The 16,084-nt window shown below is 36.4% G+C and overlaps 1 protein-coding gene across 1 annotated transcript in view; it reads left to right on the top strand.

Moving 5' to 3' along the window:
• Positions 1–11,404, top strand: part of BLOC1S2 (biogenesis of lysosome- organelles complex 1 subunit 2) — a 30,435-nt gene extending 19,031 nt beyond the window's left edge. The window contains exons 9-11 of the mRNA XM_051216826.1: positions 236–355; positions 2,262–2,366; positions 10,086–11,404. Of these exons, the coding sequence (XP_051065443.1) occupies positions 236–355; positions 2,262–2,366; positions 10,086–10,126 (266 nt within the window). The 3' untranslated portion in view covers positions 10,127–11,404. The remainder of the gene's footprint in view (positions 1–235; positions 356–2,261; positions 2,367–10,085) is intronic.
• The last annotated feature ends 4,680 nt before the right edge of the window (positions 11,405–16,084 follow it).

Genomic DNA, 16,084 nt, shown 5'->3' with positions numbered 1-16,084 from the left:
AAGTGATTGTCATTAACATCAGTTACGGAATATCAGCAAGTAATATAATACACTAAAGGTAACCGAATGAAAACGAAAATTACAAGCAGGATGAATTGCGTTTAAACTTAAAAGTATTAGAAATTGATTGTTTTAACACACTGGGAAATAAGTTCTTGTTTTGTTTTTGCACATAAAACTTCTTTTATAATGATTTAAAATCACATCTTGGATGACCTAATCTATATTTTTGTAGGTCTTGTTTCCGATGTCAATATATTAACACGTATGAATCAAGCTTCAAGCGAACGTTACATGGAATTAACTACAAATACAAATGATATGACAAGAAAATTAATTGATGTGAACAACCGTTGTAAGTTTGATACTATAATTGATGTTAAAATCCGATTTCGTTGTTTGGTTCATTATAAGTAATTTATTTGTAAACCAACGTAAAATATAGCTAGTTGATTAACATATGATCTGTGGATTAACAAGAGGCAAAGTAGACTTACTGTCCATTCAGTGTTATATCTTTCCATTAGAGAAGCAGATAGACAGTCCAATTTTAAAATGATACTCTGGGTCAATCGAACATAGGTCAGATGATAAATGTAAAATACTGACGGGGCATATTATTGATTAAGGTTCAGTTTCACTTTCTGGACGAATTGGTGTACATGATTGACTAAAAATCCGGCGCAAGCTTTTGCGAGTGACGCACATATATTTCTTATTCATTTGTGCGTATATTTTTGATTCAGTTATCCTTCAGAAGTTTTCTGATGACTTGGTTTGGCCTCATGTATAGGAAACTTTTATACCGATGTTAGAATTGGACGAACTCGGAAGATAACAGAAATATGTCACATGAGTGCAGGTTGTTTTATTGCATAAATATACAGAAAATACTCGCTAATAGAAAATTCAAGATTTAAAAGATGAGATCACTAACAATCAAGAGTGGCCAAATCAAGATTCGGTATCAGTCTGTAAAGTTATTGACTTTTGGGTAGGTGTTGATGGGTTCAGACCATTTGTTTGGTATCTGTAGGATTATCATGGTCAATAATTAGGTGATATCTATCAGAATAGGTCACAGTAATGCATATTTATTCACATTTTATCTTCTTTTAGGTCTTGTGCTTCAATATTCATTCGCACATACCGTTTCTTCTATATTTCTGAATTATATTCTCAATTTTGAATCTTTCTCATTATTATCGTCACAATCGTCATTGCAAAACTGTTGCTGTTCATCTTGCCAATTGCATCTCATCGTGTTGAATCAACACATATGTGTACTAAGCTCTATATTGATTGTAACTGACTGACGAACCTCACGTCAGTACTACAAGAGAGAAAGTTAACATGATGAAAGGCGGATATGAATGGTTAGTTTCGAATGCTATAAAAGAATAGGAAGTTAAAATGGACACGTTAATCAAGATAAATATGAACATAGTGAATAGACACAGAAACTGTACAACTGTAACAGGTTTTGTCCCATTTTACTCATCTTTTCTAACCATTGATAATAAGTACTTCACCATCAAAGAGGGAACTATACAGATTAAGAATTGTAAGTAACTGATGTAGCCTTTGTCTGGTACTGCAGCTTCATAGGTAATATATACTTCAATTTAATCAAATTTTCTGAATAACCCGAAGTTAATTCGTCGTAAGCAACTTAATCACTGATGTTATGTCGATGAAAGCACTCACCATGAAACCCTGTTTAACGCAGATTTCATGCCCTTTGAGACTTGCCGTACAAGGTGTAACTATGATCTTGATAGAACTTGGTATTCTTGTGATCCCATTTATACTGTTCGAGGCCTTATCATTAAGCTTTTTGGGCCGTGACTGGCCTCCTGTAGAACTAAGATATATGTGTTAATAATTGGTTCATCACTGAGTTGTGACCAATGTCTTGTTTATCTTGTCCCTGATAATAATCATGTTCTATTGAGCGACTGCGATTTCCTTCTAACTACTTTCAACCATCTAATATAAAAACATAATACATGAGACATTGAGTCCAGTAGACTAGTTGGCACATTGCAATTTACTGATCGATAAAATACGATCAGCATTAAAATGAATTAGACAAACATGACGTTAATCACTTCTCAGTAACTAATCATTTGTAACTATCACTGTTTCGTATCACCTTTATACGTCGTAATTACGAAAAGGTTTTTAAAGTAATTTATTCTTAGTTCTTCCAATAATTTCTCATTATTTGCCTTTTTCTGTTTGTTTTTAATCCTGTTTAGTTGCTTCATTAAGTGATGCCCTGAAAAAAATTGATCAGTTCGATAAGGATATAGAACAGTTGGAGAAAAAAGCGTTTGAAATTGAAACTTTAACCAAACAACTAGGTAGATATGATATTTCTGCGTTTAATTATGAAATTGGAACAAAAAAACCAGGGATTCTGGCTGATCTGAAGTAGTTTGTGTTGTGATTAGTTTAATTCGTAGGTTTCATTCATTTCATTTAGAGTAACATTGGAAACTACGGGGTGTATCAGCCAATTGTTTCGCCCTAGTTTAGGACTCTTCATCAGTTTCCATTCAAAATCCTACCAGGAATCGAGCCACAAACTTTCAGATCTGTCTGTAAACGTTTGACCATTAGAACAACGAATGACTTACAGGACGAGACAGCTATCCGGTGCCCTCTAGTTACCAGTGTTACCTTAAATGCGATCCATCGGTGATAAATTAAACCTATAAATTTTTAGTTTAAATATTTTTTTGTTTTGAAAAACGTTAATTTATATACTGCACCTTTATACCCTATCACATATCTTCTGACTTGTTTCTTGATCTAACGTTTGGCTAAAAAAATGTTCAGTTTAAAAGCACTCGCTTGTAGAAGAAACGTAGAATAAAATTAATGACAAATATTCTAGTAGCATATGCTGAAATAATAAATGCTCTTCAAATTACACAAGTGTTCAGAATTAACAACCTTGGAAACTAAAAAATTCAAGTCATGTTAGATGATAAGTGGAGAATTTCCCTACTTTAGAATTGTATTCCTATTCTTACATAGTCTGAATAATTTTATTGGGGCATATTTCCTGTCGCTGAATCAATTAACATCGATCATACAATCATTTTTTTATGTTTTAAATCGGTTAAAAATGTATAGAAGATGTGATATTTTAGTTCAGTAATAACTGATTACAAGTCATTGGTTTGCTACTCAGAGATAGATGGAATCTTGTAACGTTGAGGAATTCCTATGTTATCAATACAATCTATTCCACTCGTTTGTATAATATATTTTATGAACTTTAGAATTATTTAGAAAAATTCATAGTAATTTAATTCTTGATTAGTCAATTCTTAGTAGCCAACTATATATTTTGATGGGATATTATTCCCATTTAATGACTGTCATTTTTAATTATTTAAATGATCGTGGATGCGCATTGCTGAGGAGTCCCATACTAGGACGAAACGGCCGTCCAGTGCTTCCAGGTTTTCAATGGTGGTCTAGCTTCAACTGACTCATGATTTCAATCTGTGAAAATTTCTAAAATCTCCACAAACCCCTTCTGATAATAATCGTCTGCTCACTGGTGACTGACTCCAAGAGATACTCCTGGAGTTCTCAGTCAGTCAGTCAGCTACAACGTAGGACCAGGCACATATGTGCATCGGTCCAGGTTGCCATACCGCATCAGCACAACAAGATGAACACCGGATTCATAGCAGTGGTTAGGTCAAAGGTAGTAATATATAAGAGAAAGATTGCATATAGAGATATAGTACAAGAAGAAAGAATTAGTTCGTAGAAAGAAAGATATGAAGTGATTTTAATCTCTTAGTTTAAGGGAAGACAGGGAGTGTATACACCGACGCGATTGTGATCGATTCTGAGCCATGTCACCAAGAGTCTCCAACCACTGGTTACGATAGTCACGCGGACCCCAACCAAGTAGTCTGCATCTACCAACATGGCTCAGACTAGAAGTTAGTGACTTCAAGCACTGCTGACACGTTTTGGTTTGGCCGCCCCTAACTTTCTTCCAACCATTTCCAATACCGGATAGCATTGCACGTCGTGGTAATCGGTGTTCGGGCATACGTAACAGGTGGCCGAACCATCTCAGTCGATGAAGATTCATAACCTCATCAACAGATTTACCATCATTCCCTAAAACCCGGCGTCTAACCTCACTATTACTTACCTGGTGATCCCCGCAGACGCCAGCAATATTTCTAAGGCATCTGTGGTCAAATACTAATAGCTTACGAGTGTCTTCTACTCTTAATGGCCATGTTTCGCAGCCGTAAATTAAAACAGAACGGACTGCCGCGCAGTATACTCTTCCTTTTATTGATAGACGGATATCTTGCCTTCGCCATAGATGACGTAAGTTGGCAAAAGCCAAACGAGCTTTTCGAATCCGTGCTGAGATTTCGTCCGATACCAAATCATTAGGGCTGATCAGACTTCCAAGATAAGTGAAGTTGCCAACGCGTTCGACTACTTCACTCCCTATCCTTAGTTCAGGTGTTAACGCAGTCCAGTCCTGAAGCAATAACTTGCATTTCGAGGGAGAGAAGCGCATTCCAAACATCCTGGCATTGTTGCTCAGTGCTACCAGAAGACTCTGCATTTTGTCAGCGTCTTCACCAAACAGGGCTGTCATCTGCGTATTCTTAGTCGATAAGTGGACCTCCTGGTAGGAGATCAATACCCGAGAACTCAGTCGACGAGAAAGTTATTTCCATCAGTAGATCTATGATGAAGTTAAACAAAAATGGGGAAAGTGGACAGCCTTGACGGACACCACTTGAGGTTGCCAAAGTAGATGACAGTTCGCCATAAGCTCTGACTCGACTAGTAGTGTTCGAGTAAAGAGCCTTTACAAGGTTTATGTACTTCTGGGGTACGCCTTTCAATGACAGACACTGCCACAAAATCTCGCGGTCTACCGAGTCAAATGCTGCTTTTAAGTCAAGAAAGACCACCATTGTCGGACGCCGATAAGTATCCCTGTGTTCTAGAATCTGACGAATGGTGAATATGTGGTCAATGCAGCCACGACCAGGTCTGAAGCCAGCCTGATTTTCTCGTGTTTGCAGTTCACGAGTCTTAGTTAGGCATCTGATAATTATCGAGGCTAGTATTTTAGATACTATATTAGTTAAACTAATCCCTCTGTGGTTGTCACAGGATGATTTTGACCCTTTCTTATATATTGGGACGATAAGTGATTGTGACCAGTTAGATGGGATAACGTCTAACTCCCAGATTTTAGCTAAAATATTAGTCAACCTAATCGCTAAAATTGGACCACCATCCTTAAAGACCTCTGGAGCCAATCCATCTGGACCAGCTGCCCTTCCTCGTTTCAGATTGACTATAGCCTTTTGAACTTCAGCAAGAGTTGGGGGACCTACTTCAATGTTCCATTCACACTGTCTGGGAATGGAGGGTATTTGTAGAGTAGCTGAAGGCCAGCTGAACTGTTCTCTGAAATGTTCCGCCCATCGTTCTAAACGCCTGGACTGGGAGCAGATGAGTGTATCGTCTTTTTCCGATATAATCTCACTTACACTTGACTTATTAATTCCAGTTTCTTTTATTAGTCTGTAAAGCTGTCTTGTGTTCCCTATAGTCGCCGCCTTTTCCATCTCTTTTTCTTTCGTTGCCCACCACTGCTCACGGTCGTTTCTTAGACTTTTTCTTAACCTAGATCTGATTTGTTGTCGCTCTTCCTCATGTTCGGAACCTGATGGGACGAGTTTGCGAGAATCCATCAGTGTGATAGACTTTGAAGAAATCCACTGGTTCTTTGTAACTCTGTGGTTTAAGTCGCTAATAGATGTCACTGCTGTTTCCACAGCTGTTTGTATATCTTTCCAAGCAGCATCTGGGTCAGCCTCGTTTTCAGAACTACCTAAGTGTGACCTCAGTTGTTCCTGGAACCTACTTTTGGTTTCCTCGCTACTCAGTTCGGTTCTAATGGGTCTTTTTACTGTGGCTTTTTTGCGTCCAGTGAGGCGCAAGCAGATGCGTGCCCGTATTAGGGCGTGGTTCTAGTTCTAGTGGGAAGCCGTTACCAGTGGAGTACAACCAGGTCTGTTGTGAGATATCAGCTCACTGAAGACAATGGTATATGGTGGCGCAACTTCGTGGATTGGTTGAAGTTAGACATTAACACCGTTGGATGCCGGCTCAGTGGTCTAATGGTTAAATGATATTTATCGTTTACATGTTCTACTTTTCTAATTTCACAACTTTTTCTGTCTGTTATTACATCTGATTGGTGAAACTATAATTTATGGACGACTTTTAAGTGACACCAAAGTGACCTTGAGGCAACTCACCTACCTTACTAAGGTAGTATGAAGTGTTAACATTAGAATTTAGGGTTACGAATTAAAGTAAGTGGTTTCAGGATTTCAATGGTGGTCTAACTTGAATCGGTCCATGATTTTTTATCAAGTTCTCCTGGTGATCGACTGGATCATGGAGACGTCAACGTCTGAAGGGGAGCGCGGGATACAATGGATATCTAAGATGCAGTTGGATGATCTAGACTTCGCAGACGATCTGGCCCTTCTATCGCAAACGCAACAACAGATGCAGGAGAAGACGAACAGTGTGGCAGCAGCCTCAGCAGCAATAGGTCTCAATATACACAAAGGGAAAAGCAGGATTCTCCGATACAACACAGAATGCACCAATCCAATCACAATTGACGGAGAAGATTTGGAAGATGTAAAAACCTTTACGTATTTGGGCAGCATCATTGATGAACATGGTGGATCTGATGCAGATGTGAAGGCGCGGATCGTCAAAGCAAGAGCAGCATATTTACAACTGAGGTACATCTGGAACTCAAAACAACTGTCAACTAACACCAAGGTCAGGATTTTCAATACAAACGTCAAGACAGTTCTACTGTATGGGACAGAAACCTGGAGAACTACGAAAGCCATCATTCAGAAAATACAGGTGTTTATTAACAATTGTCTACGCAAAGTACTTCAGATCCATTGGCCGGACACTATTAGCAACAACGTACTGTGGGAGAGAACAAACCAGATCCCAGCGGAGCAAGAAATCAGGGAGAAGCGCTGGAAGTGGATAGGACACACATTGAGGAAAGCACCCAACTGCGTCACAAGACAAGCCGTCATATGGAATCCTCAAGGCCAAAGGAAAAGAGGAAGACCAAAGAACACATTAGGTCGAGAAATGGAGATAGACATGAGGAAAATGAACAAGAATTGGATGGAACTAGAAAAGAAGGCCCAGGAGAGAATGGGTTGTAGAATGCTGGTGGGCCGCCTATGCTCCATTGGGAGTAACAGGCGTAATATAATATAATATATCAACAATCTTCACAACCCTATATTGAAAATAAAGCAAGGATTTTTATCATGAGCTGACATCAGCTATAATGCCAAAATGCTATTCAATTCGACGGACAAATGACTTTCGCAACAAAGTTTAAGACTTCTATTCTTAATTTGATTGGTTCACCCACATATTAGTCTGTAGTAGACCAAATATATCAATTCTAAAATAATGATAAAGTTATTACAAAAAAGAGTAGAGACAATTGGTAATATACCGAAATATTAGTTATACACAAAGAAAAATATGGAACGTTACTTAAATTGTCAGGAGGCATGTTCGAGTTCCTTTTGGTCTAGTAATACATAACTATAAGTAGACAATGATTCCAAATGTTATTAATATAATTCAAATTGTGTATCCAGAGTAATCTCGCAATAAAGATATCAATATGATCTGTAAACGTAGACAGCAAAATATATTAAAGTTCTATTATTGCGACAGCTAATAAAGGAAAACGAGAAGTATTTTCGGGCGATTATCGATGTGTCTTGACATGAGAGTACAAAACAGGGACGGAAGATCAAGGTCAAAACTTTTCAAAACAACAATTTTACGGTCGATATTAGTAATTGTACAAATTATTCGCAAGTCTCGCTATTTGATCTGATAAACGACAAATTTAGAATTATGTTACTTATATAAAAATAAAAGTAGTGTTAACCTTCAGAGCAAAACAAATCTGTACGCTTTTATATTGCAATGGATTTTAAGTCCAAAAATATTGGGAAAAGTGTGGGTGCAGTGAAAATAAAATTCATGTCAATGATATGATTCGGCATTTTTTCTCTCTTTCAAATACTTTCCTAATTTTTATATTAATTTAATATGACGCGATATAATGAAGCTGGACGCTACCACTACTACTATTACTACTGAACAGTTGTGTATAAATTGCCGGTTTACTTCCTTTTTTTTAATTGCCTTGTACAAATGAAGTCTCGTTTTTTTTCTTTTTTTCCTCTTCTGGACTTTATATCTCTTTTCACGACTGCTCATCTTCTTTCTTTGATTAATACTAAAGCTTTGATGACTTGAAAATAGTTTTGTTTCTCAAAGTTTTTAAGTTATATCCGCCTATTTTATAGTTAGGTACTAGGTAAATGAAATAAAATGACATTTGAAACAGTAAAAAATCCATTTAAAGTAGTCTTGAAATCAAAGTAATACCTATATTTGCTATAACCGTCCCAAAAATACTGATGATTGCTACTGTGAATACTTTGAGCGCACAATACAAAAATGAAGAGAAAACTGATGGTAGAAGCTGATTTTATTCAAATTTCAGAAAACATGACCGTCTCGTTTACTAAACTAAAGTCATGTAAAGATTTTAATACATAGTCGACCGATTATATCTAATAGTAGAGTCCAGGACAAATGTTTCATCGTATTCTGAACTTGTTCATTACGTGTACAGCTGCATCCCATTGTTGACATTCACACCTGGGATTCATATCCAATTGGTTAACGTCTGTTACGTATAATCTATTAATGGTATTCATTATGTTTCGTGATCGTACAGTTCCGATAGACTAGCTTCCTACACAGCTTACTCAACCAGCTATGCGAGTAAAGTGACTGAAAGATAACTAAGAAGCTGTAATTAGCAGGGCTGAATTATTAGACATTTGTCCTTTTGACACCAAAAAGGGACATGTAAGCTAAGACTCTTGACTGAAAGTATAATCGGCTTCCTCCGATAGTGTATCTCGTTTATTATTTCTCATCTACCATCTGATCTTTAGTTGACTTATAAGAACAAGTAAGTGATATGTCTAAGCCCACTTATCCTCCCCATATCTAGACGAACGTCCTCGATTTGAACTCATAGTTACCTTCATGTTCCTTTGAAATGTATCCTTTAATACATCTTTCGTTATATTTACTTTGTGAATAAACAGTAATTGCAGGTCGACTACCTTTTTCCGTTGAAGTTGATAAACTTCTCAATGTTTATAGACTAGACTAGACCAGATGACAATGCTAACTTTTCATGGATATTAAGAAAGTAATTTTTACTATATTAAGGAATCGATTACTCTTCAGCCGCGCAGATCAAATAAATGTTTGTGCCTTAAACTGCAACGTACTTTTTTGTGATTAACCTGAATAAAATTATAGTGATCTCTGATGACAACCAAATGAGAAATTCAATGTGACTACATTTTAGGCTATATTGTTCTCGTTGAATTGAATTGTTGTGATAATGAATCAGTGATGATGTAACGTTGCAATAGTGATGTTGTTGTAACTCATTTGCCAAGTGAGTACTCGCTGCCCAAATGCCTGAGTGTTAACGTGTCAGAATGTGATGCAAGTTCCAATCCTACGAGTTGCATCAGTTCCATCTAGATTGGAATTACGTCTTGCTGATGAGTATTGACTGAGATGAAATATAGATTGAATAAGGTTTCTTGCCTATTACTTCAAAACACCTAGTAGATCATATACTCGACTTTAACTTGTATTTTTTCTGTATGGGCAAGTAATACTATCCGAGTGCCCCTAAATTAAGTTAATCGAGGCTCAAGTTTGCAATCTTGTAGATAAAAGTTGATCACCTTACCCAGTAAGCTATCGTTAATCCTATAGATATATGTATATATGTACTGTTAAGAATTCTCTTAATTAATTTTCTATACTTTTCTTAATGTTTCAATGATTTTTTTATAAGAGAATTTTTTTATGATAAACAATTCACATTTCAGAAAATCGTTACAATAAATTGGAAACTGAACACAATCATTGAATGACTGTTAGAGGGGATCTACAGCTATTCATTTTGTACACATACTTGATTATGTATATGTATGTATATTTTTACAATCCTTAAAGCAATACCAATTTTCACTTCACATTCTTTTATTATCTAAGATTATCCATTCCTCTTCAGTGTTCCACAAAAGTACATTTTCGAGCATTTTCCCATTCTATTAGTGAATGAGTGCTCCATACGACAGTACGCCACTGTAGTGGATCTCAACTTTCCAGATGAAAAAAAGAAATGAAAGAAAAGTTAGAGCTTTTGATGAAATATTCAGTGAAAATTATGATTTTATATATAGCAATTACATAATAAATGAACAGAAAATTACCCAAAAATCCTTGATACAGTCCAAATATTGACCATTGAAAAATAGATTCGCTACAAATTCACAATGACATATCCTATCGCTTTTTTTTCTACATTAATTTTAATAACATGTTTTCGATGTCTTGTTTTTTTTACATTGAAACGGAAATATTTTTTAATTGTAATAATAATAATACTATGTAATTTAACTTTGTTTCGTTTTTCTCAAGAAATATATTTGTTTTCATCTTTTAGTCCTTTAAATTTCTGTTTCTAAGTGGCTTTAGAAAGAGAACTTAGAGCCAGCGGCTGCCCTGACATGCGATTTTTTGTGGTGTAGGAGTAAGTTGGAAGAAAGCTAGGGGCAGCCAGACTAAAATATGGTACAAGTCCATGAAGTCACTGACAAGTGAACTAAGCCATGTTGGTAGGTGTAGACTACCTGGTTGGGGACCCCGAGAGGATAGCAACCGATGGTTAGAGACCCTGAATGACATGGCTCGAAATCGTTTTGCAATGGCGGAGGTGCATCCACTCTTTGTATTCTCCCAAATTCTAATCTTCTGAATTCTATGTGTCCCTTTTCTTTTTCTCTTTCCAAATTTATTTCACTTTATTATACTCCTTGAATAACATCTCCAAACCCTAATCTTTCCGATTACTGCTTATACTTTTACTACCTCTACCACTATGGGATTTGAATAGACAACTGCATGTCTGTGCTAATGTGGTATGGCAACTCGAACTGATGTACGTACGTACGAAGTTCTACGTTGTTACTGACTGACTAAGTGGCTTTGCAACTCAATTATTTTAATTAAATTTCACTGAAATAGTCAACTAAATAACCACATTCAAAATGGTTTACTAACGAGAATCTTTTGTCATGATTTCATCTATTTTATCATTGTTATTATTTGTTTGAACGTAGTTCTCAATAGTTTCCTAAACGCTAGATAAATTGAATATAACACAACTTTAGTACCCAAGTGCAGATTTATATACTCAGTATTGAGTTACTTTTTTATATGTGAATGTTAATGATTCTACAGTTTAAAAAACGGAATTCTGTCCCACAGGGTTTGAACCCGAAACTTTGTTGTTGAAGCATGCATACTCCATCCAGTGAATGGAACTACTCAGAGATGTAAGTAAAATTATCAGAAAGCTTGCGTGGAATGAATATATAACCAATCATAATCTTCTTCTTCATAGTGTATATTGACATGGAACTAGACAGATTACTGTGATTAACTGACTAATAGTGGTAGTAGTTAGATTATATGTTTTATGGGAGCCGCTAATTATCGGTTTGTGTTTGAAACTTTTGTTTAATTGTTGAGAACTTTATTTTACAGAACTAAGTGTGTAAAGTGTTCAAACAATTTTCATCATATTAAAAAATAGATATAGATGGATGAATAATATTCTGTTTATTAAATTCGATTTGGGATCATAGTTACAGTGTAAATTAGTAATTTAAAAGAATGGTCAAGTGTCAGTATGCATTGTAGAAATTGTTGAATTTCATTGACAATTATCATGTGCTCAATCGTGACTAACTTTAATAGGAAATTTCTCGAGTTCTAGTGAAAATCCGTGACCAGTAAAGTTAAACCGTATCGCGTATGAGGCAGTTATCCATCGAAGACAAAGGAAGATGGTCACGCAATGTCGTGGATTGGTTGAAGTTATATATTACACTATTGGCTACCGACTTGATCTATAATTCGGGTGTTTGAGCGCGAGACTGGTGGTTCTGGGTTCATTTCCTGTGTGCAGGGTCATAATTGCACACTCCTGAAGAGTATCATACTAGCACGAAATAGCTGTCCAGTATTTTCAGGTTTTCGATTTTTGTACAGCTTATATCGGCTCGTGATTTTAAAGAATGATTAAGTTTAACACATTTATGTATTTTACAATAACCGCCTATTAATTATGGATCGCTTGTAAAATGAAATCAGTGGTGTCAAAACGACAAGGATGTACTGTTAACTTGAGATTGATAGTTGGAATAAATGTAAGTGAATAAAGTTAACAGAAATATTTATGTAATTACAGGTGAAATGTTTGGCCGAAGACTATATCATGTTTCCTGACCGTTGCTGCTACCTTGACGTGCTGGTCAGGCTTGCCTGTCGTGATGAACCAGTCGAGCTATACTGTCTGGAATAATCCTTCCTCAAGGTCTTATTGTGCCAAGCAGGTCTGTTGAAGAGCGATAAAACTAAAAGCAGCAAACCCAATGTCCGAGGGCGAAGTCTTACTGCTCACTGTACAGAGGTGTGATGGCAGTAAGGTGTTTCCTTCAGACAACCAGCATAACAGCGATGCTGCCTTTCCACAAGGAAGGGTGAGGTTGGGAAAGGTCAACCCTAAAAATACACACCTCACCTTATCCCACGGATTTCCTTTTCCGGCGGTAAGGTTCCAACAATTACGGAGCTAACACAAGAAGGTCGTGTGTGGCCGACGTCAAGCAGTTGGCCCTTGTTTGATATGAATTTAGTAGGATAACATGAGCACTAATCCAATTATTCATATGTTTATAATACCAATTTTTCATTGAGATCATAAACTTATTGATGCTAGACCATCATTGAAAGCCTGGAAGCACTGGACGGCCGTTTCATCTTAATAATCTCCACAACCCTATACTGATAATTACCATGTGCTCACTAGTGACTAGCTTCGTGAGAGAATTCTCGGAGTTCTAGTGAGAGGCAGTAACCAGTCGACCTAATCTGTGTCGGGCAGAGACAGGTATCTACCTCATTACAATGGAAGATGGTCGTGCGATTTCGTGGGTTGGTTAAAGTTAGACATTAACACCGTTGGATGCCGATTCAGTGGTCTGGAGGTCAGGCGTTTGTGCGCGAGATTGAAGGCCCTGGGTCTAAATCCCGTGGGCGGGATCGTGGATGCACACTGCTGAGGAGTCCCACAATAGGACAAGATGGCCGTCCAGTGCTTCCAGGCTTTCAATGGTAGTCTAACAACAATCGGTTCATAATCTCAATCAAAAACTAAATAATCACAAACCTGTTCTGGAACTTTCAGTTTTGTGAGCAAACGCTAAACCTCTACTGCAAAACCATCATCCGACGATGTTGATGTCTAACTTCAACCAGTTGTATAGATATGAACGTGGGAAAATAAATGATGAACAGTGAGAAATATTTCAGTCATCACAAATTGTAACGGGCTAATACGTTACTCATGAACACACTGATTCCTTAGTTGTTTGTAGTGGCCCTGCTTGAAATAACTAAAAGTGATACTCACTCGTTTTCCTTCAGATGAGGCTAAATTGTAAAGGAAAAGACTTTTTAACATTAAACCACCTAGACCAACTGGATATAATAAATAACTCGTAAGTTGTGAGCTAAAGAATTGTTGTTTAAAAAAAGGGATACATTCTGTCGTTGACGTTTAAAGTAACGAAGGTGTACAGGGTTCAGTCTTTGTTAGGTTTGCGTCTAGGCTTAAGGTTTATTGTAGGCTAGGGGAATGTGAGGAAGTCTGTGTTTGTGAGAGCGAGAATCTTCAGAAGTGAAGTGAGCCAATGACTGGTAAAGTATTGTGTTATGTCAGATGAAAAAACATTGTTTACTTGGGTTATTTTGTCCTGTGTACTCGAGCAGTACAACCTCTCCCTCTCAAAATGGTTATCGACTAGTTCACCTGTATTTGCAGTAGGACTGGTGATCCATTTACCAAGTGACACATCAACCAACTAGTATAAATAAAACATTAAAGCTTATATGTCATCAAGCTCCTAACCCAGTGGTTAATCAGAAGACGAGGATAGAAAGTAGATCAGTTTTCCATTGCACTCAATTGAATCATGATCAAAACTCAGATAATAATACGCTTTGAATGTCTAACTGCACAGTAACAATAATTACAGCGTGTCCATAGATCAGTCATAAATGGTACATGACCAGGATAATAGGCGAATAATTAATTAATGAAAAATCTGGAATAATAATACATATGGTGGCGATTTATGGATCAAATGAAAGCTTAGAAATATGATAATATGAAAGTATAGATAATAATCCTTTGTATGATAGTCTCGAAGTTAAGTTGCCACACTATTCGCCCTATTGTATCACACACCCAGTTCTCGTAGAATACACGTGAGACGCAAATCTAAAATAATTATATATGACTGTAGTGGATGAACAATTCAGAAGATTATCTTGTAGTAAACGAGAGCTCAGATAGGGGAAACCAATTTACTTATTCAATACCAAATTACAAAGTTCTTTCATAAAACGTGAAAGACCTTACATTAAATACTTCATTTGTAAATCTTCCATCAATGATCTCAAACTCCATTGTCCCTTCATTCCAGTTGTCATTACTTTTATTCTCTATTTACATTCCTGTTCTCTTCAATTTGATCTTCTTAACCTTCTGCTATCTGTATTCCACTTCTAAGTGATGTTACATACTAATTATATCTAACAACATAAGCAGCATACACCACAACCTCGTAAGTTTGTATATAAAAACATTTTGCATTCTAAAATCACGGCAAATAATAACATTAAATGCTGGTATTCCTGAAGTGAGAAGTGGTCGAACCAACTAATATCCTTCACCTTTTATTTTATTCATTTATGAGTTACTAACACATACAGCATAGTTTGATCTGTGATTGCGAATTATCGATTACTAAGGAAGCATCCAACAACTCTTGAATTTAACCTAAATGATATGTCAGACAGTAACTTTTGAACAGAAGCCGTGTTATAAGAGGATTAAATAAAATAATTATTGGATAATTCCTACGTTATCCTCATAAATTCTCATTTCATGGTCCTGTTTCCAACTGCTTGAATGCTACGAGTTCACCTTACTCGATAAACGGAACGAAGGTCAAAGATACAGTGACACGATAAGCTATTCTAATGCGTTGTCCCCGACCCTGCCAACTAGATCAAGAAATCTTGATGAGCCGTAGAGAATGTATTCTACAAGCACTCAGAAAATACGAGGTCCTAAGCACACAAACCAAGCTTATTTATAAAAGGATAGAAACGCCTTTGGGAAAGCCACAAAACAGCGTACTAAAAAAAATTCGTCAACCAATGACAGTCAAGGATTTCCGAGTGGGAAATATAAGCTGTAGGTCAATTAAGCGTCTTTTGGCGTAAAAACATAAAGTTCCAATTTTCAGAATAAAATTACAAAATTAGGACCTTTTCCAAGTGAGTTCTGGGGATCTAACGTCATCAACACCAACATAAACACTGTATGTATAATAAATTCTATCACAACGTGCGTTTGAATATTACACTTCAAATATTTGATTCTAGAACTTTTCGACAGCAAACTTCAATAAATTTGAGGTTGAATAAAATGTAAAACTAAGCATCTCTTGAAAAGGAATTTTCATCTTGATTGTCACCAGTAATAATTACCGAAATCCTCTCAAATAAAAGTTTGAATAAATATTAACTAACACTAATATTAGTTTTACAGTGAAATACTTTAGATTGAAGAGCTGCAAATTGGTAAAGACTTACCAACATTTAACTCTTTCCATCCATAAATAATCTTTATTTTATTCAGATAATATTAACATCTGAATAAACATGTCAAAAACAAAAAAAGTCCGAT

The sequence above is a fragment of the Schistosoma haematobium genome, chromosome 6 (genome assembly GCF_000699445.3).
Source record: "Schistosoma haematobium chromosome 6, whole genome shotgun sequence".
NCBI lineage: Eukaryota > Metazoa > Platyhelminthes > Trematoda > Strigeidida > Schistosomatidae > Schistosoma > Schistosoma haematobium.
Note: the sequence above shows the minus strand (reverse complement) of the source record. Positions and strands in the feature narration are given on the sequence as shown.